This window comes from Meles meles, chromosome 2, assembly GCF_922984935.1.
Source record: "Meles meles chromosome 2, mMelMel3.1 paternal haplotype, whole genome shotgun sequence".
Taxonomy (NCBI): Eukaryota; Metazoa; Chordata; class Mammalia; order Carnivora; family Mustelidae; genus Meles; species Meles meles.
In genome coordinates this window covers 131,049,986-131,073,609 of record NC_060067.1, presented here as the reverse complement: position 1 = coordinate 131,073,609, position 23,624 = coordinate 131,049,986, and the positions used below count along the sequence as shown (strand labels likewise).

At 35.0% G+C, this 23,624-nt stretch overlaps 1 protein-coding gene across 13 annotated transcripts in view; it reads right to left on the bottom strand.

Moving 5' to 3' along the window:
* The window catches only part of RAPGEF2 (Rap guanine nucleotide exchange factor 2), a 237,481-nt gene that overhangs the window by 105,296 nt on the left and 108,561 nt on the right, over window positions 1-23,624 (bottom strand). For 8 of the 13 annotated variants that reach the window (XM_045991002.1, XM_045991024.1, XM_045991057.1 and 5 more), the window contains exons 5-7: window positions 9,997-10,072; window positions 8,243-8,410; window positions 5,908-5,925 (exon numbers count right to left, since the gene is read on the bottom strand). In XM_045991002.1, the coding sequence (XP_045846958.1) occupies window positions 5,908-5,925; window positions 8,243-8,410; window positions 9,997-10,072 (262 nt within the window). Of the gene's footprint in view, window positions 1-5,907; window positions 5,926-8,242; window positions 8,411-9,996; window positions 10,073-17,938; window positions 18,009-19,111; window positions 19,131-23,624 lie in introns of those variants that run through there. The other 5 variants (XM_045991011.1, XM_045991042.1, XM_045991087.1 and 2 more) reach the window with 3 other exon arrangements.

Genomic DNA, 23,624 nt, shown 5'->3' with positions numbered 1-23,624 from the left:
CTCAATAAAGCTATTATTTTTTAAAAGTTAAGTCTGCTCTTAATCAGTTCTTTTATAGCAAAGGTTTGGGAAAAGGTTTACTACTGTGATATGGATAACGACTAATTTTTCTGGAGAGAATAAGGGGGAGATCTCACATACATAAATATGTATAACATATAGTAGGCATTTTAATGATTAATTTAAATATTTCCTTTCACAAGTGGCTTAAACCTAATACCTATACACTGAATACAAAGCTAGAGTTTCTTCCAGAGTATCTTCTAGCTAACAGAAAGGCATTTCTGGCTAATAATGTTTTAACACTGGATTCAAAATCAAAAGAGAACATTTCTAGTCACCTGATATTTCAAACAGTGAAACAGACAACTTACTGATAACTTAATTGTAAAAAGATCAATTCAGCACTGTTAGGAAACAGGCCTGAATATCAAAGTAGATTTTCCCAAAGAAAAGAGACATTTTTCAAAATCAGCATGTAGCACTGTAAAATCTCACGAAGAAAAAAAATCACATAAGAAATGAAACAGTCGTTTTTCAGAGTCCATAGTCTCTTATGGTTCGCCTCCCCTCCCCAATGAGGGTTTTGAAGGGTCAGGGGTGGGAGGTTGGGGCAACCTGAGGGTTTTGAAGGGTCAGGGGTGGGAGGTTGGGGGAACAGGTGGTGGGTAATGGGGAGGGCACGTTTTGCATGGAGCACTGGGTGTTGTGCAAAAAGAATGAATACTGTTACGCTGAAAAAAATAAATAAAATGGAAAAAAAAAAAAAGAAATGAAACAGTCTAAGATGAAAAGGATCTTTGCTGTTGAGACTAAAAGCTAAATTTTAGCCAAGTATATTTAAAACATATACAAGCACAGAGAGCCACCAGTGTTCACAATTAGAGCAAGACAATGTAGCAGTGGTCTTTTTGACAAATAAATTGCTTGAAATATTGCATGACTTGCTACACAACACCCTTATTACTTTCAATCTCCAAGTGCAACCAAAAGATGGGTCCAATTATGACATCAATACAAGCTTTCTTTCAAAATGGAATGAAAGAACAGTAAATCCCAGTGGACATGGGAGTTCTGCAGCAGAGATGATGTAATATATAAAAATAGACATCCTCCAACTGAAGCTGAAACTTGGGTAAACAGCACACTGCATACTATTCTCAACTGCCTTGCATGAATTTGCAATGCATGCTGTTAATAGCGCAAGAAAAATCATTTCATGTTTTAAACTATTTCCCGATTTACATTTCAATTTCGATATACATGCTATAGTATAATTTCCTAATCTGTATAAATTAAATGAACGTAAATACCTGTTTATAACTGCAAGGAAGAAACAGTCCCCCCAAAGCAAGGAAATGGAGCCCACTGCAGCAGTTTTTCCACGCTGCATTTTGTTAGAAATTGCAGCACATATGGCACAGAACTGTTACGTCCACCTATTGTTCAAAGACCTTTCCACAGGGAGCATTCTGCAGGATTTTAAAATGCAACATCATCTAGGTGAAGAGGAATCAGTAAACCTGCTGATAATGGGTGTGAAAGCAAGGAGTATTCTGACCTCACAGACTCTGATGCCAACATAAAACATCACGCATGCATACAGTAACTAGGATCTAGCAAAAACTTGTGCTTTTTTTTTTTTTTAATATACATATCACTACTATCTAACACTCTCTCCACACCTCTCTTTTACATTCTTTATCAATTCGGTTTTCACATTTCCATTGGGCTTTCCTGGATTGAAGAATATTTCCCTTTGAGCCAGGATATTGAGAAATCATACCTGATTTCTCAAGTGCCCTGTCTATGTGCCTCACTGTACCTAGAATTCCCTATATTTTAGTTGCACATTTATTTATCTATATCCCCTATGAAACTAAGAGGACAATAAGGGCAAAATATGCCTGTTCAGTAGACCTTTACAGCCCTGGAGCTTGGCACAAACCTGAAACAAGGTGGGTACTTGATAAATATTCATTAAATGAATAAAATATGTAAATGAAAATACTGAGTTTTCCTCTCTATAATACAAGAAAGAAAATACACACATTTCCTGAAACTCCACCCAATTACAATTCACAGAGAGGCACTGATGATATTATTGAAGACAAAGACTTTAGGTTTAATTAAGTGAACAAATGTCTTTCAGATTTAAAGAATGAAATATCAAAATAATTAAGAAATTTCCCCTATATGTGAATATTTTCTACATAAGCATATCAACAGATTTTTAAAATACCATTATATGAATAAATCATAGTCAGGTGTAATATGATGTGAACTGATTGTTATAAGTTAAAATGTTAAGACCTTAATATTCTAGGAAATTTATTAAATATACAAGTCACTGATATATTACACAAAACATATTCTCTTACTGTTAAGCAACTAATATTGAATTAAACTAAGAAGACTTCAGTAAAAAATTAAATAAAAAACTGAAAAAGCAAAGCCAAACATGAGTGAAAACACTATTTCTAATGCAAGAACAATAGTCCACATCAAAAAGACTGTTATCAAATAAAAGTGCATAATCACACAAACACTGTAATTTTTCATTTGTTTCAATATCCAACAATTTTTGAAACTAACCAAACCTACCAAATAGTCCTTAACTGAAAATGAAACCAACTTAATCTATCTTAAAAAAAAAATCTACTTCAGAGAAATATAAGATATAACCTAGCAATGATTATATAACTATTATTAGAAATAGAACTTGTCTTATATTATTTTAAAGAATACCTTATAAAAAATAGGACTCATTTCCATAAACCTCATGCATGGATCAATCTTCTTACCCTGGTGCCACATTTTACAGATATTATATTATCACTGACTGTAACTCAAAATTTAATCCCATTATGTTAATACTACATTGTATTCAACCAACATTATATTAACTTAATTTTATGCAGTATTTTTTATAACTTTTTAAGCATCTGACCAAGAATTTTAAACTAAGCCTAATCTACTGAAAAATGTAATGCATAATTATTAAACAGTGCTCTGAAGTGTATATTCATATTGTAGAAAAGGACTACTAATGAAATGTGTGGGAGACATCTTTTTATATGATCAACTGGTTTCCATTACTTCAAAAATTTTGCATTGATTGAAACTTTATGAATATGTTTTATGTTATACTGTGTTCAAATCCCCCTGATTCAAATTTGCAAACAGAGCCATTCCTTGGGAAAATGTCCTTTGGGACAATGTGAGTGTGCTTATACCTGATCAAATAAAACATTCCAAGATTAAAAAACCAAGAAAAACACAAAACTAAAAGTCACAAGGCCATCGTGGATTCTGACTATCTCTTCTCATCCTAACAATTACTAGTCACAGACATTTCCAAATATTACTTGAACTAAATCAAATCTCATAAAATGTTTAGCTAAGAAGTTATGACAGCTGAGGAATACCAATCCTTTAAATATGTAATCTACTTTTGGGTTTTTTTTTTCCATATTTTAAAAGAGGTCACTTTCATTCATTGAGTTTATTGTATTTTCCAGTATAGAGTGATGTGAAGACCTTTGACTCTGGAGCCAGACTTCTGGGGTTAGAATTTTGGCTCTATTACTTACTAGCTGTGTGTCCTTAAGCATATCCCCTCATCTTGTTCTTTCATTTCCTAATCTGTAAACTGTAGTAATAATAATCCATTCCTCACAGGGTAGTTATGTATATTAAATGACTTAATTAATGTGAAATGTTTTAGAACAGTAGTACATACATAGATAATACTCTATAAATGTTTGCTAATTAAACTATTAAAAAAAATAGAGCCATCTGTTGGGGGTAAGTAGGAATGGGACGTGGAATGTCAATCAGAACTTCAAAGCATCAAGAGCATTTCAATCCTTTCAGCCTTGCTAGACTTGAAATGTCTGTTGGTTCTAAACACCATGGTATAGACAGGACAAGTTTTCTGCAGTCTTTGGTCTAATATCTCTGTACAATTTTGTTCTTTCTAAACTGAGAAGAGGGCAGAGCTCTCTTTTTAGTAAAATAAAAAAATAAATAAAAGATGACAAAACAAGTATGTACCAGTCTCCCCATCACTGCAATCAGGTAAGTTAAGTCCTCCCCTTAAGTATCTTCTAGAATAAATCACAAACTCCTGCAATAAATTGCCCATAAATATAGACAGGCAGGGTCTGTAATTTTGGGTAAAATAAACAAAGCTTTTTCCTCTACCCTACTCTGAACCCAGAAACAAAATAAACTTGTCCCAAGTCTAAAGTGACTGACCCCAAATCTTCCAGCCTCTGCCAAGAACCTTATCTACTACCTGCCTCTATTTTCATTATCTACCTTAAGACTGAAAATTCATGCCACATCCTCTTTTCTGGCAATATTACATACAGCCTCAACCTCACAGCATCAAAATGTAGGAAAATGATAATGAAAGCCATCTCCCATATCCCCTTCTCACTGCTTATTATTCTCTCTGCAAACCTCATATACTTGCCTTGCGAAAATGTCTTCAAAACACTCCACATGGACTATTTGAGTACTCGTGTTTCTGAAGAAAATTATTATAATCTGTTTTAAATTACTGCAACACATCTAATTTTAAAAAGTGTACGTAAAGTATATATCATAACTCAGTGTATATTTTCAATTCAATTCCTACTTCTAAATGGGAATTAGACTAACTAGTAATTTTTCATATTAAAAAAGAGAAAGATTAATTATGTACTGATATATCTTTTAAAATATTAAAGCTATATATGTTTAGAGTATACTTTTACCAGATAAAAGTCCAAAACACTGATGCAATTTTAAAAAGTATATAATTACATGAAAATTTTATTAAATTTACAAATAGTATGAAAATGTTTAAGATTTATCACATCATCTAAAATACAGCCGTGCTTCTCAAGTACCACATTAGCAGCCATGACACCTGTGGCATTTTAATATGCATTCTCTTGCACAGAACATAAAGTTACTGCCTCATTTTAATTTGAAACTCTATACAAATATTTCATGATTTCAGGCAAGTTTACTATAACAGCCAAAGATATTATTATATTGACAGCAGAGTTCTTCTAATGGCAACTAAATCATACATGATCTTTTTCCTGGGCAATAATAAAACACAACCATAAGATTCTATGAGTTACTTAACCAATTCCTTTCCAGAGATAAAATTAGTTTTCCTTCCTTTACTCCAAATTCTCTGATAACCCCCAATCTGACCCACCATTTCAAGAGTTAACACTGAAAATCATAAATTAGTCATGTGTTGGCATGAAAGAAATGAGCAAAGATATTATAAAGGCTTCTAGAATGAAATAAAGCATGAATTCTGGTTAAAAATAAAGTGCAAATAAGAAAACACAAGCATTTTTAAATTCTCATTTCCTTTTTGACTAAGCCTTTATTCTCTCTGACTAAAATTTTACTAGTACTCTCCCAAAATGCTCTCATATTGGGATTCCTGAACTTTAAAGCTTTTATCTATAGCATTTAAAATGTAAATTTCTAATGGATTTCCCATAAGCTTTCACATAAAAAGCAATTAAATTTCCATTATGTCTACCTATCTTTTCCTCTTCATTTCTTCACTTACAAATCATGTTGGTTAAGAACAGTGCTTCCACTCATTCTTTAAAAAAACAAAAAAACAAAAAAACCCTAAGTAGATTGCACTTAGGTGGACATACAGTAGACAAGGTGGACAATCCATCACTACACCTGCACAAATTAAGTAGACTGTGCCATCACTTAAACCACTACACTAGCAGTTTTAAGAGATTTTACTGAGTCAGGGCAAAATACAAAAGAACAAGACCAAGCCAAACATATCAATATTATAAACTCATTAGTTACAATGCAAATTCACAAATAAACTTAGGTTAGTATTAGGAGACCACACACAAATTACGATACCTGAGATTTAGTGCATTCCTTTGAGCCAAAATGAAATGAGTGCCATAAAGGAGGAAAGGAAAAGATGAACATTATCAGACATGCTATAGTATATCCGCCAAAACGAAGATAATGTTAAAATTAGGTTAAGAATGACCATATAGAATTGGCTGTATGCATAATGTTCTCTAGCCATGCACCTGAAATGCACTGGAAATCATTTTAAAATCACCTGTGAAGTATGACCATGCATTTTCTAAATAAACTTCACCCTCAGTCCCAGTCTACTACGGTTCTTTCAAAGGGAAGTATTTCTGTTAAGAATAAGTAACTATAACTTAGGACTAATAAAGAATAATAACTTTTATTTCATTTTTTATCTTGTGGCACCATATACACAACAAAATTTTGCTGTTTTCTATATTAAAATCATGTATTTAGGTGAAATAATATTATATAAGTATAATAAAAACACACCTTGCACACACAAAAAAGGATCCAATATTTTCAATTATGACCATGTTGCTACCAATCTGAACTCATTTAGTAAAATCAATACCAACATGTCACATATTAGTAAGCTATTACATGATCTATTAATAATCAAACTAAATTTTTCATCGTAGCACTGAATACTCCCTAATAAAAGTACTTGTTGACCAGGTAAGATATTTATTAAAACCATCAAATTAAAACAAAAAAGTAATCTTAGAATAACCCTGCACACTTTTTTTTAGATCAGACCAAAAAAGGGAAGTCATATAGGGAAAGTGAAATATTTCATAAAGGGGGGAGCAAACAGGAATAAAAGAGAAAAACAGTTATAGGATTCCCCCAACTTAAGTGTGAAAAACACTACTATAAAATTAAACCAATCAGCTTTAACACTAAATTTTCAGTAATTCACACTCCCACCATTTTAGTATGGAATCTGATTAGGAAAAATTCCAGAGCAGAAAGAATATTAATAATATTAGCATCAGGCTAAAATAATATATGGAACTATTAATATGTGCCACTATTTTTAATCCAAATTCCCTTCTTCCATGATGCTATATCAACACTAAAAATACTACCTTCTTTTACAGACAATGATAACAAAAAAACCTTTCATAGTTTTTTTTTTTTTTTTAATACCAAGTCTCTCCAAAGGACAAACAAAGCTCTCTTTATGATGAGTAAAAAGCTACCCTTTCCAAAGGAGCTCAATGAAATGATTCAACTATAAAATTCATGTTAAATTAAAATAGTGCATGGGTAGTGAAAGGAGTAGGCGGGTAGCTGGTGGTCAAACTGCTTAAATATTCACACATAAAGAGCTCTCAGAAATAAAACATATGAAGTGTAGGTATAAAGTCTATCATATCACCAAAAGTTACCAAAAATTCAGTACATAATTTTAAGTCTATATATTTTCCCATGTATTTTGCACTTATACTTATTTGCAAAAAGAAAGAAAGTGCAGGTAAGCAAACAAATGAGAAATGTAAAACAACTGTCAATTACCTATTTTTAGTTTTTTCATATTTTTATTTTAAAATTAATTTCACATATAATGACTACTGAATTGTATTTATGTATAGACAAACCATCTTTGATTCTATTATGACATATATAAGAACTCATATTACTTTCTTTTTGAAAACAGAAATCCTGAAATATATTCTCAGGGGAAATGAGCATAGTGCAGCTAAGCAGAAAGAAAGGAGTATGAAATATAAGGTCCTAAAACTGACTTTCCTGGGGTCTTGTAGAAATCACTCATTATCTGTGCAACGGTTTCCACAAACATAAAAATACTTTATCAAATATTTATGAAATACATGATGATCGAGTGGCTACAGCATTTAAGAGGAATTTTGAACTTATCAAAAATACTTCAGACCATCTTTACATTGGGATTTGTAAAAGCATCACTTCAAATTATGCTTTCATTTCATATTAAAAATGAAAAAAGTATCATGTAATAGTCTCACAGTGGTATGTAAAATATGAAAATAACGTGATTTTTATATCTCTACTTTTGAAATAAAAAGAAAGTCTGATCCTAATCACTTGGGGTAGGAGCAGAGGGAGTTCAAATTTTAGATTAAGGTAAGAACTTAAAATATCCCAGTTACAGCTGCATCGCTGATCACAAAGTTAATCCTCAGAGAATATTTTAAGAAATAAAAGGACTAAACAATGTCTTTTGATATCCTTAATTCAATGCTCTTTCAAACTATTCATACTGTATGTGTTTCCAGCATAGATCACAGAAAGGAATTATTCAACTAAAATAGGAAATGCACATGTCTTTTCACAAAATTCCCAACAAAAAACTAAAGATTAAAAATTTTATACTTCAATAACTTACCGTATGATAACCTCGAGGCAAAGGTGGTTTGCCCACAGGATAAGGATCCACAGTGTCAATGATTGTTTGTCTTTCACCCTTCTGGTTGATTTTTCTAAATCTCCTTCGAGATTGTCGATGAGAAGCTTGACGCTGAAAATATTCTTCATTTTCATCCATATAGTCCACCTGAAATAAAACCCCCCAAAAATTTATTTCCTCAAACACAACATTCCATATTAAGATCAGATGCACAATAAAACTTACAGATAAATCCATATTCATTCATTTTGCAAAGACATTTGTGAACAAACTATCATGACAGACTAAGTGTCTCTGAACTTCTCTGTAACTAATTGGTTTTGAGTAACTTTTCTTATGAAGAAGCATTTTCAGTTCCACTTAGGACAATATGAGTAACTCTTGAATTTCCTGCAGTTTCAAAGGGAAGGATATTTTCAGTAATCATTGTGCTGATTTATTAGTGAAAGAACTCACAGGATACATTGCCTCAAAATATGAAAGCAGCCGCCCCATTGTCCTAACCCTTATGTATGTGAGTAAAGCTGTAAAAAACCCCTAAATCCCAAATGAGTCAAACAGGACTGCTAGCAGAATGGCTCTGGTAGGTTACCTAAGGGTTTCTCTTCCTACTTTCAATCCGTAGATTCAGTTTCTCTTTTTATAAATAGAGTTATTTTTTTAAAAATCCTCATTTTCAACATTTTAGAAACTGATGAATGGACTAACCACAATAGAAGTTATCTTAGGTCAATCCTCATCATACTTATGTAACAAAAATGTGATTGCTTACAATTAAGGCATACCAAGATTCTAAGACCATTTTCACACTGGCAAACCTAGGAGTTTGTATAATGCGCAAGTATAAAATACTCAAAGAAGTCTGAAAATCAAAAGTCCCTTAGAGAAACACAAAATAGCACTAACAGGGGCTAAAATCTCTAGGATGTATCTAAAATGCTTTTCAAGACCTGTTGCAGTAAGCTCCTATGTAACCACCCACATTTCTCCAATCCTAGATCTTCACGCACCATCATGCTACTTTCTCACTGAAGAGTAAATTTTGTGAGATTTTACCACAGGTTTTCACTAGCTTTAGCAAGGAAATTTTCATTCTGATGGATTCCTCTCCTACATCATAGGGGAAAACCCTAAGTCTCCTCTGAAATAGACTTATAGCTTTCTACCAAATACTTTACTAAATGTGAAAAAAAGCTTTCACTATCTTGTACATTACACCAGAAAACTGAGGAGCTAGTATGCTGGTTAGACACTCTGTTGAAATCTTTCTCTCTCTTTTTAACTGAATTGTAGGATTTAGAAAACATACTGACATAGGACATACACAAAAACAGAAATTGATTTCCTTATGTTAACTGTTGACTGATTATATACCATTATGACTCATCTGAACTATTTCATTCATTCCAATTAATATTTGGAGAGCTAAAGTCCTGCAATTCAAATATTATCTCCAAATTTCAATTAAATGGCATTATCACAGATTGATTTGACAAAGCTCAAACATGAAACACTTAGGTATTTGCCCCTTTTGAGTCTTCTATCTTTTTCATTTCATTGAATCTTATAAATAATTACAATAGTATGAATATGAACTCAGATCCCCAGTAAAAAATTGTGAGATAAATATATCTAAAGTTACAAAATACGAAATGCACTGTAAGTACTTTGTTAAAGGGCTTTTACTTTATAATTTATTTTAGGGAAAAAAGTCTTCACAGAAGTATTCTTACCACAATCATTTCAGAAGGCTCTAAAACAATGCATTCACAGCCACGCCTAAAGCTTCCTGCAGAACGCTTGCCAAAACTAGGAAGAAAAAAAAAAGATTTATGAAATATAAATTGTAAATTTAGGCCAATTCTCCAATTAAATGAAAGTGAAAAACAAAAACAACTAGTGGAGAAAGAGGAACTCTTCAATCATTATTTATACCAAATGACAAGGAATCATTCAATTTCTTAATTTTCAGACATATATTTTTATTTATTTATTTATTTTTAAAGATTTTATTTATTTATTTGACAGAGAGAGATCACAAGTAGGCAGAGAGAGAGAGAGAGAGAGAGGAGGAAGCAGGCTCCCCGCCGAGCAGAGAGCCCGATGCGGGGCTCGATCCCAGGACCTGGGATCATGACCTGGGCCGAAGGCAGAGGCTTTAACCCACTGAGCCACCCAGGCGCCCCAAGACAGACATATATTTTTCTGGAAAATTCCAGTATCATATTTTCAAATTGATAATGTAAATAACAGAAAATCAGTATGAATGTGTTTTATGTTAGGCTGTTTAAATCATTCCCAGTTAGGAGAAGACTTCAAATATTCTAATGGATAAGAACTGAATCAAAGGCAAACTATATAAATATGCAAAGTATAAAATGTATATAAATTTTCTTTTATAACTTAACTGCTTAGGTTAAGCATTTCTTTTGCCTAAAAAGTGTATTTATTTTTTCTAAATTTTCTTTAAAAATTTTTATTTGAGAGAGAGAGAGATCATGAGCGAGGAGGAAGGGCGGGGGAGAGGGAGAAGCAGACTCCCCACTGAGCAGGGAGCCCAAACTGGGGCTCCATTCCAGGACCTGAGATCATGACCTGAGCCAAAGGCAGACACTTAAGACATGCCTCTTTCTAAATTTTGAAATCAACTTATTCTAAATAAGTTTAAGGAAAAGGCATTCAAAAGACTTTTTTTAATTCAGGTGGTTGTGCATATTATAAGTCCATTTCTCCTGGAAATTTTTCACTAGTGAACTTGGATACAGCAACTTTTTCCTATCTGTGATAGCTCCCACCTTAACACTGAAGCAGATTTATTCTGACATAGCCACACACACACACTAGAACCATGAAGAGAAAATCCTGGTGAAAACCTTTGTAAAAATTAGCCATTGGCTCAAAAGATTTTTATGGTAGGAAGATATTATTTGCAAACATTATTACCTTAGAAATGAAAAGTTTGCATCCTCTAAAATGTGCTCTTAAAAAATACTTCCATGAGAGAAATGAGATATACTGAAATCTGAAGAAACTTTCTTTGCAGCCACGAAAGACTCAAGTTCTACTGAACAACACAAATATGTGAACTGTAGGAGAAATAATACTGTCCCTTGGGTAACTCCCTGAATACACAAAGCAGAAGAGAAAAGGCAAAAGCACACAGAACACACTCTAGCAAAGGAGAATATATCATTTCATTTGTCAAAAAATCTATTATTTCAAACATAGCCAAGAACCCAGAAGTGAAGAATGGCCTCAAAAGAGACAAAGAGTAGGTCATGAATGCACATGTTAGGCCTAACTAATGACTAGGTCTCTTGTCTCTAACGCAAAGATGACTTTCTCTATGCTTACAACCCAGAAGCTATAAGTAGGAATGAATAGGAGAACAATGAAAAATGTTAGCTAGAAATTCACTAAGTCCGCAAAATACTTTCACTTTTCCTCTGTGATTCTTTGAAACAATAAATATGTACACAAAGGAAGCAAATATCATTATTTACTAAGCTTTTTAAAATCTTGGACCAAGTTCTATAAACTGGTTTTTTTTTTTAACTTTTTTTAAGATTATTCATTTATTTAACTGACAGAGAGAGAAATCACAAGTAGGCAGAGAGGCAGGCAGAGAGAGAGAGAGAGAGCAGAGGAAGCAGGCTCCCTGCGGAGCAGAGAGCCCGATGCGGGATTCGATCCCAGGATCCTGAGATCATGACCTGAGCCGAAGGCAGAGGCTTTAACTCACTGAGCCACCCAGGCACCCCTCTATAAGCTGTTTTAAAACTCAGTTCTGGAAAATAAGTATAGAGATAAAAAAGGAAACCAGACAGAGACATATAAGAGATAAGATCTACCCTAGGTGATATTAAGATCAATATTTTAGATGATCTAATAGAAAGAAATGGAGAGAAATCTTCAGGTTTGCAAACATATAGATGTTGAAGACAGTAAAGCACAAAACAAAGCCAGTAAGAATAAAGTGTAAGACATTTCATTAAGTTTTATGTGAGTGCAAGAAAGCAATAATTGCGGATCCAATCTACACAATGAAATATCCCATGTGAAAAGTGATCAAATGCACACACCATTTAATATGACATTAAACAATAAGGGGTTCTCACATTTTAGTTAAAAGACATAAATGAAACTAGAAGTCTTTAAAGCATTAGCACAGTAGGCTGCTGACATACTAAAGAACAATACACAAAACACACCTCAAAATGATGAACACAAGAGGAAGTAATAAAAAAATGAAAATTACCATACCTACCCTTATAGAAAACCATGTAAAACCTAGAAGAAAACACTGCCCTAGGAAAGTTTCTAAGGGGAAAAACACAGAACTAAAAAGTTTCCAACAAAAAAATTAAGGAATTCCAAAGGGCTTTCCGTAAGATCAGGGACAAAAATTAAAAGTACACTTCATTCTTACTAATAGCACCTGAAACTTAGTATCACTGAAGTTTCTAAAATCATGATTCAAGAAAATTTATAAATGAGGGGCGCCTGAGTGGCTCAGTTGGTTAAGTGGCTGCCTTCATCTCAGGTCATGATCCCAGAGTCCTGGGATTAAGCCCTACATCGGGCTCCCTGCTCAGCAGAGGGCCTGCTTCTCCCACTCCCTCTGCCTGCTGCTCTGCCTACTTGTGGTCTCTCTCCATCTCTCTAATAAATAAATAAAATCTTTAAAAAAAAAGAAAATTTATAAATGATACAAATTAAATAAGAGCATGGGCAACTTAAAAAAAAAACCTACAATAGCTAAGGGTTTTAAAGAAAAGTCAGAGAAAGGAAGGAAGGGAGGGAGTAAGGAAGGAGGGAAGGAAGGAAGAACACAAGGAAGGAAGGAAAGGTAAGGATTATTTCCAAGCTATATGACTATACTCTGCTCGAAATATTCCTTTGTGCCACTTCAGAAATGGACAATTAGTCCTATCAAATGTGTTCTTTTTTATTATTAAGTCTTATGAGGGACTACACTAAGTGATCTACAGATTTAATGCAGTCCCTATCAAAATCCCAACAGCTTTCCCTAATGCAGAAATGGAAAAGCCAATCTTCAAATTCATATAAAATCCCAAGGGACCTACTTAGCCAAAACAGTCTTGAAAAAGAACAAAGGTGGAGGACTCACACTTTTGATTTCAAAACTTACCTCAAAGCTATACTAATCAAAACAGTGTGGTACAGGCATAAGGACAGCCATAGAAACCAATAAAATAAAATTGAGAGTCCAGAAATAAAGCCATGTATCTATAGTTAACCAAATTCTGGCAAGGGTGCCAAGTTCAGTTAATGGGGAAAGAACAATGTGCTAGGACAACTGTACCACTATATTGGGAAAAAAAAAAAAAAAGTAAGTTGGACCCATACCCCTCACCACATACAAATATTAAGTGAAAAGGATCACTAACCTAAACAAAAAGCCCAAACCACAAAACTCTTAGGAAAAAACTGGGATAAATCTTCAAGACATTGGATCTGGCATTGGATTCTTTTGGCTTTCTCTTCCAAGTTTCTATTTAAATTCCAGTTAGTTAACATACAGTGTCGTGTTAATTTCAGGTATAGGATTTAGTGATTCATCACTTAGAAACAACACCCAGTGCTCCTCACAAGTGCCCTTCTAATACCCATGGACTAATACCCTGTTTAATCCATTCACCATCCCCCCACCTCCCCTCCAGCAACCCTCAGTTTGTTCTCCACAGTTCAGTCTATTTTATGGTTTGGCAATGAGATTCTTAAATATGACACTAAAACCACAAGCAGCAAAAGGAAAAATAGATAAATTGGACTTCCTCAAAATTAAAAACTTCTGTGCATCAAAGGACATTATCAGAAGCTGAAAAGAAAATCTACAGAACAGGAGGAAATATTTGTAAATCATACATCTGAGAAATGTTTAATATTCAGAATGTATAAAGAACTCCTACAATTCAATAACAAAAAGACAAACCACCTAATTAAAAAATGAGCCAAGTACTTGAATAGAACTTTCTCCAAAGGAAAACAAAATAGCCAATAAATACATGAAAAACTGATCAACATCCTGAGTCATTAAAGAAAAGCAAATCAAAACCACAATGAGATACCATTTCATACCTGATATCAGATGTGAATGAAATACTAAGATGATTTTAATTTTAATTTTTTTTAAAGATTTTATTTATTTCTTTGACAGAAACAGATCACAAGTAGGCAGAGAGGCAGGCAGAGAGAGAAGGAAGCAGGCTCTCTGCTGAGCAGAGAGCCTGATGTGGGACTCGATCCCAGGACCCTGAGATCATGACCTGAACTGAAAGGAGTGGCTTGAACCCCCTAAGCCACCCAGGCGCCCCGATGATTTTATTTTTTAAAAAATAGCAAGTGTTAAAGAGGATAGAGAACTTGGAACCCTTGTTAGTTTGCTGGTGGGAGTGTAAAATGGTGCCATCACTGTAGAAAACAGGTTGGTCTTCATTGAAAAGCTGAACAGAATATCCATATGACCCAGCTATCCAACTCCTAAGTACACACTCAATAGTTTTGAAAACAAGGACTCAAACAGATATTTGTACATCAAAGTTCACAACAGTATTATTCACAATAGCCAAAAGGTGGAAACAACACATGTGTTCATCAACATGATGAACATGATAAATATATACAACGGGAGCCAGAAAAAGAACAGAAGTCCTGATACATGTTATAGCCTGGATCAGCCCTGAAAGAAAGTACTATGCTATATGCAGTAAGCCAGTCACAAAATGACAAATATAAGATTCTGCTTGTAAGAAATATATAGAACAGGCAAATTTATAAGGACAGAAAGTAGACTACCAATTATTGGGGGCTATAGGAATGCTTAATGGTTACAGAGTTTCTGTTTGGAGTCATGGAACATAAACTTTGGAAACAGGTAGTGGTGATGGCTGCACAAGTATGATTGTAATTAATGCCACTGAATCATACATCTTTTTTTTTTAATATTTATTTATTTGACAGAGAGAGATCACAAGTAGATAGAGAGGCAGGCAGAGAGAGAGAGAGAGGGAAGCAGGCTCCCTGCTGAGCAGAGAGCCCGATGTGGGACTCGATCCCAGGACCCTGAGATCATGACCTGAGCCGAAGGCAGCGGCTTAACCCACTGAGCCACCCAGGCACCCCTGAATCATACATCTTAAATAGTTAAAATGGCAGGGGTGCCTGGCTAGTTCAGTCAGAAGAACATGGGACTCTTGATCTCAGAGTTGTGACTTCCAGCCTCACATTGGGTGTAGAGATTATTTAAAAAATTAATAAACTTTAAAAAATAGTTAAAATGACATATTTTATGTAAGGATAAAGAGATTGAGTTTCTTGGCAAAATTTCAGGGCTTGAATAACAAAAATTGGGAACACTACCACTTTGACCAAATAACAGCAAATCTTAGGGACAAAGGAAGAGTTAACTTTGCTGACCAAATTATACCACTGACAAACCTGAAACCAATCTGTTTTCCACGTTAATTAGCAATGAAATAGAGAAGTTGTGGGTAAAACTTGAGAAATGGGTAAGAAATGGGGAAAGGTAAACAAATATTACTGAAATATTTTTTGAAAAGTCAATTATACCTACATTTTTCTTTCACCCATCATTAATTCCATTTTTATTTTATCCCTGGCCATAAATTAGAGGGTACTGCCATGTTAGCCACATCTCCACAATTTTGCTTCCCATTCCTCTTCCAAATACTCACTGGACACATACTACAGAATCTATGTACAAACTCTGTAATCAATACAGAGCTCACTAAACATAGTCCCCATTCTTACATAGGTTGTATGTAGGAATGTATACATCCTCTACATAAGATGAGTACACACGAAGTTGTGAGTACAGACAGAATAGCTAAGTGCCATGAGTTTAACAAAAAGAATCTCATATTTGCTTCCTACAGTGGCATCTCAAAACCAAAACAGATCTGTAGAACTTCAGAGTTGAGAAAAAAACTTAGAAAATCATATCATATAGGGCCTCTTGGGATTTTTTTCTTCAGCTTCAAAGCTCAAAGTATGCCATAATCCAAGCTACTACATTCAAAGGTCCTCAAACATCTGTATTTAGAAAAAGGCCCCCAAGTGATTATATTATGGATAGCCAGTGCATTCCTACTTTCCCCATAAGAACTCTCTAGTTCAACTGTCCTTTCACAATGGAAGAAACTAAGACAGCGTGTCTGGGGGAAGGTTAAATGAGATGCCTGAAAGGATAACCAGATTCCATGATACAGGATTCTGTCCTCCTACACCGACCTTACACTCTCTCTTGCTTTCTGCTATAGCCTCCTTCCACATTCTATAACATGAATTCTAGTCTTTGGTGATCTTGACATTTATGAGGAATAATTACCCGACCTCCTCAAAAATATTGCTACAGTGTATCACATTTACCCACAAAGCACAAAGCCGATGACAAGCGGAGAGCTGAAAGGTAAGTTCTCAGAGGTTGGCTAGGCTCACTCTCTGCCTAGTTGAGCGAGAAAAAGACAAATCAGCTTTTGTAATTCAGAAGGCAATTCAAATTCAGCAAAATTACAAATGACCATCAAGAGCTGGAGGGTTATCCTGGAATAGTCAAAGATTTGAACGTCAAGTCTATAAAAAACAAGCTTTTTCAGGCAGTTGCTGCCAGAACTTCAACTAGTAGAACATCTGCTTCTTTGAAATGACACTCATAATACCACATACCATGATAAACAATATTTTTAAGTTTAAACTTCTTAATTTTTAAAGTCACATAGCTTATTTTTAAACTTCGAATTAAATTAGTTTTAAAAATTCCTGTCTTCTGATAATTTCAGTCTTTCTGTGTATACACATAAATACAAATACAAAATGCATGATAATGTTCAAAATCAAGAAAGATGTGGGCAACAGTTATCAATGAGACTTGATCTGAATATTTAAAAACTTGTTAGCCCTTTCTATACTAGATACCAGCCTTTCACAAGAGTCCATCGAGTCAAAAAGAAAGAGATAGGGAGATAGGAAGAAGTACACTACGTGTATTTTACGAATGCTGCTAGTCTTCCGGTTCTATGCAATATGAAAATTTAATTACTCCAGGCTATTTTAAATTCTTCTAAAACTATTCTGTATGAATATGCTGTACAGTTTGGCTTTCAACTATTAACCTCAGTGTAATTTCAGAATGCCCTTATAATCTTATATTAAACAACCAAAGATGACAACTAAAAGTGATGCAGGTTCACTTTTGGTCAATCTGTAGGTTCTCTGAGCTACTACAAAGAAAAAAATTTATGCTCACACAAATGATTATGGAAAAGACCACTTGGGGTATAACAAGCAGATTATTCCGAAATGTTCATATTTCCTAAGTACAACCAATTTAGGAATGGTTGCTCCAAAAACAGTTTAACAATCTCGATTTTCATTCCCATTAAGTTTTTGTACAGAACAAATTTAAAATTAAGAATTACAAATTGTTGTAAAATTGAAATAAGCTAACTTCAATACATTTATAGGTGCAAAATGCAATGACATTATAGTCATTATAAAATACACAGACAAAAATTACTAAAAGCAATTCATCTTTTACATAATGTAAAATAGAGAAAATTTTAAGAGCTTGATAAGCTTTCTTTCAAGACTCATAACCAGAAAGCACAAATGTTTGAAAATATAAAGGCTTACCTAGTTTTCATAAATACCTTTGTATTATAATATACCAGACAGGGTATTGAGGGATCTCACTCTGGTAAGGCTGTCCTGTCTTAACTTTCGGTGAACACATCTTCCCCACCCAAGTTGAGTCAAGAGCACTTTCCACCAGTGTAAGTTTCCACGAAAGGCAGTTGCTGAATACAGAAGCTGCTTCTATCACTGTCCTTAAACTTGCCCTTTGTGTGGGCCTCCACATTCTTGTTCTACGTCAGAACTACTCAGTGGAATGCAATTCCTCAGTATTGGAATGTAAACTTATTCATGTCAGGCTACACCCAGTGAGGGAATACACAGCAATCAAACTGAGATTATACTGATGGGCAATCCCAATTTATAAAATGATTTATATTCCATGATACCGATTTTTCATACATATTTCTAAGTAGTTCCTAAACTTCAGTTCCCTCCAAAGAATCTAAATAAATGTTGAACATGATGCTCCTAAAGCAAAATCAACCTATTACTTAGGGCTCACAAAAAAATATTCACATGACCCTGTCTTTAAATAGAAGAATAGCAATTAACTTTAAGGGCAAAAATCTAACAAGTAACTGCTGATGCCATCAGTCCCATTCTCAATCAGTAGAACATTAAGGAGTAAATTTTAATCTAAGTATAAAAGGAATATGGCCTCAAAAACTTACCATAAAAATGCATTTAATCTTTTAAAATATTTTGTCCTCACTCATTAGATTAACCAAAAGGAAAAAAAAAAGGTAAGAGCTATTTAAAACAAAAACACACACACACATGAAGTAGACATATGTTATGTGTGTGTAAACTACTAATTGTTTCTAAAGCATGGCCTTTAACAAGCTTGTATTTCAAAAGTAACTATTTGGGAAAACTAAATATACACTTAAGAGTCTCTCCATTTCTTTCAAGGCTCATTTAGAGATGGTCTAACAACCATCACCCTGCACAAATTAACAGAGGTGGACCGCCCCACAGCAAATCTCAACATTTAACCTTTGCTTAAAATAGAGCAACAAGAAAACAATCACAAGCCAAGGCCTCATAAGCTGTGTCTTCTCTCTGTGCATTCCTCCGCAGCCTGCTGTCTATTGAGCTATGGGAGAAGTACCGAACATTTGCTCTTGGTACCATTAACATTTTAATTCATTTAAAAATAAACGATCTAACCTGCACTGTCTTCATATCTTTGAAGCACCAGCAGCAGCAACAGCGCTGCCCCCTTCTACAGAAGCTCTCTTCTCTGCAGCAGTGAGCGCTCCCCATTTCCCTGTGTGTTTTCTCTCAGTGAGTCCATGCGGCTGTAGCTTGTGCAGAAAGCCAACGTGCCTTCTGAAGGCTAATTTCCTGCTTGGATGACCCACCCACCCCTTCTGGCTGCAGTTCTGTGTTGTGCATGTTGTATGGGCACTGCTTCCGCATACCAGCCTCATGACCTCAGCGTCTGCCTGACAGACGCTCTTTATCAATTTCTATTAATTCACTATCTACTAGTCCCTTGTAAGTCAAGGGCAAGTAGGCAAATCTGCAATGTCTGCTTTCCTGTGAGTCTTCAAGGTCAAATGCTTAGATGGGCTCAGCAATGCAATTTTGTGAGTAGAATTTATCTCAGCTGTACTCCACACATTGCTCTCCAGCAAAGGGATGCTGAATTGTATACCTGGCTTGAGGAATTATCATGGAAAAAACTAGCATAAATTTAAATCAAAACAATGTGGGAGGGGCGCCTGGGTGGCTCAGTGGGTTAAAGCCTCTCCCTTCCGCTCAGGGATGGAGCCCCACATCGGGCTGTCTGCTCAGTGGGGAGCCTGCTTCCTCCTCTCTCTCTGCCTGCCTCTCTGCTCACTTGTGATCTCTGTCTGTCAAATAGCTAAATAAAATCTTAAAAAAAAAAAAAAACAACAACAATGTGGGAAAAGTTGAAAGAGGCTGCTGTTGGTCTTGCTTATCCCTTCAAGAGAAAAAAGGTGGATCTTACCTCAGCTGTACTGGGGTGAAGAGCAAACAGTTTTTCTCTCTTGCCACCATCTAAACCAGCAAAGGACAGTGGTGTGATGATGACTACACTTTGGTAGTGTCTATGTCCTCGTGACCAAACTGCTACAGAACAGCTCAGCTAAATTGATCTGCTGCTATCCGTCTACACAGTGGCACAAACAGGTCTCTGCTGATCACAGTGCTTTGTACACAGATGGCAGCTGATCAGTTTGTATAAAAGTTATGGTCCATAACAGCTTTCCCTCCCAACATATAGACACAAGCCTTATCCAAAATGCCTTTTTAAAATGTTCACCATTTCACTGTGCAAAGCTTATCGTGTAGGAGTTGAAGAGACAAAGAAGCTTAGCTCTACCATCTCATCTAAAAATAATTTTCATAAAATTCATTAAACAGGTAAAATAAACAATTTACACTAAGAAATAACCAAACAGATCTATGTAACTTGTTAATGTATCTAATGTAACTTGTTAAAGAGAAAAATGGTAGATGAATTCATATAAATGATTCAGATTGGCACTTTGCCAGGAAGAAACGGAACTGTTCTCAAAAATCAAACAAGGTCTCAACCAGGCATCTGGTATTTTTTAAAGGCTTACATGAATGGTACTAAAACCTAGCCACTAAACTTATATATAATTTCTTACAAAGATATCAAGTAATAAAATGCCAACCAATTTAATTCATTTGAATAAAATGTGGATATCTCTCATAAGCCATACTAATTTTGTTTTACCTCATTTTGTAAGTACTTGTTCTAATTCTACCAATAAATAGAAGATATTGATTAATCTGTTTCAGATCTTCCCTTATAGTATAGATCGAAATAGTAAAAACCTACTACTTATCATCGAAAATGAAATACCTAGGAATAAATTTAATGAAGGATGCACATGTCCTATACACTAAAAGTTACAAAAGGATACCTAACCATGTGAAGGGAAACAACAGAAGATGCAAATAAATTATGAAATACACCATGTTCATGGTGTGGATGGCTCACTATTGAGAATAAACCTTCCCAAATCAATCCATAGATCCTAATGAACATTTGACACTGATACACCGATTTCAAAATTTATATGAAATAGTGAAGACATAAAAGAGCTAAAACAATTTTGATAAAGAACAAAGCTGGGGATTTAAACTATATGATTTCAAAAGCTACCATAAAGCTACACAATTGAAGACAATGTGGTATTGATATAAGAAATGACATGTAGATCAGGGCTCCTGGATGCCTCAGTTGGTTAAGCATCAGACTCTTGCTTTAGGCTCAGGTCATGATTTCAGGGTCAGGAGAAGGAGCCCTGGCTCAGGCTCCACCCTCAGCAAGGAGTCTGCTTGAGTTTCTCTCCCCCTCTCTCCCCATCTTCGACCCCCCCATACTCACTCTCTCTTTCTCTCTCTTTAAAAAATAAAAAAATCTTTAAAAATTTTTTTTTTAAGAACTGACTGTAGATCAATAGAACATAAGAGAGATTCCAGTAATAGACTTTTTAGTGGGCAAAATCCTATCTTTTAAAAATTTGCTTAAATGGGTGAACTAATAATCCACCAGAAAAAGTATATGAATAGCCAATAAGCATATGAAAGTATTCTCAATAACACTGGGCTTCAGAGAAATGCATAATAAAGCCACAGTGAGATTATCACCACATATCCACTAGAGTGGCTAAAATTAAAAACACTAACAATACTGAGGGTTGGGGAAGATGTAGAACACCCAGAATTTTCATAACATGTTGAGAATGCAGATGTTACAGCCATTGTGGACAACGGTGTGGCAGTTCTTTACACAGCTAAACACACATTTACCATATAATCCAGCAATTCTACTCTAAGGTTTTCAAAAAGTAATAAAAACATATGTCCACATAAGCAGATGTTCATGAACGTTGAAAGAAGCAAAAAATTGGAAGGAACCCAAACCATCATTTTCAAATTATGTTTTGCAAAAGATTAATACTACCTTGCTTACAAAATTCAATGGAATGCAGGTGCCTGGGTGATTCAGTTGGTTAAGCATCCAACTCTTGATTTCAGCTCGGGTCATGATCTCAGGGTCATGAATCAAGCCCCAGGTCAACCTCCGTATTGGACGTGGAGCCTGCTTAAGATTCTCTTTCTCCTTCTGCCCCTACGCTCCTCTCTATACACTCTCACTCTCTCAAAAAAAAAAAAAAAAAAAAAAAAAGAATTTATGAAATCTGGCATCCACTTTATATGAGAATGGGCAACATATTGCATGGTTTGCTTAAAACAGGCCATGAGATAATTTTGCACTGAAATGAGCAGCAGAATTTTACTTGTCAAAAGTCTGTCCCTATAGCCTTCTGACCTTATAAGCACCTCATTTTGCTTCTGTTTTCTTCCTATTTACCTACCTTTCCACCTTACACTATCCTATCTCCAAAATGTTTCAAGTGACTCAATGCTCAGCTACTCTTCATACCTCCAATAGCTCTCCCTGTCAAAGCATGTATTACAACATACCCAATATCAAATACAGTCATTTCAACTCTGATATCCACCCATTTCATTCCTTCCAGATTTGTTTATAGCTGGCAAAGGCATCACACTACCGGACATGCAAGTTCAAAGCACTGGAACATTTTTTACTCAAACTTTTCCCTCATCTGTAAATTTTGTAAAATCCTTCATCTGTAAATTCTCTCAGTCTCTAAATTCTATCAATTAATCCTTCTAAATTATAGTGACATGTGACCCACAGACTTCTAGTTTCCTGAAAGTAATAATCAGGTCCTTTACTTTGGCATACCAAGGCCAGCTGAGATAGGGTTCTTATATTCGTCCCAACTTTGTCAGATCTTCCACGATCTTCTCATTCTACTGATCTGTAAACTTCAGTGGCTACACATCAGTGTCACAGCCACTGGCCCAGCCTTTCAGTTCAAATCTGACTGACCACCCGCTTGTAAACTTTGAAAATGAGAGTGTATGGACCAATCTAGATGCAGTGAATGAAAATCTCTAGGGCCTGGGCCTCAGGATTTTGCCCATCCCAAGCCAGGTGAATCTAACTAGCCCAGTTTAGAAACCTCTGCCTTGGTCAATTATTTTTCATAATCCTGCCCCCACGTTATTGCTAACCATCCTTTATTGCCAAACACAAGGACTCTAATCCAATGTCTTTTCTACTTTCATCCCACAAGCACATTCTCTGGAAAAATCAAACTCATACTTAACAGGTTAGAGTAGTTAGCAGCCAGTTCTTCTCTACTATATTGAAAAACTAGAATTACTTAATACTCTGACATAGATAATCAAGGGGAAAAAAATCCCTGCTTTAGCCACAGTGATGTTTCCACACACAAAATTAACTATATAGAAAGGTTTTTAAAAGTTCACTTAACAGGGGCACCTGGGTGGCTCAGTCAGTTCATCGTCCAACTCAGGTCATGATCTCAGGGTTGTGGGATCAAGACCTGCGTAGGGTTCTGTGTCCAGTAGGGAGTCTGTCTGAGATTCTTTCTCCCTGTCCCCCTGCTCTCACCCTCCAACTCTCAGCTCCCCCAAATAAATACATAAATCTTTTTTTAAAAGTTCACTCAATATATGTCAATCATACTTCAATTTTTAAAAGTTCACTTAAATGGGATAATGATTATAAAACCTAGAAGACCCCACTCACAGATAACTCTTCATTCTGTGCTTCCAAAAT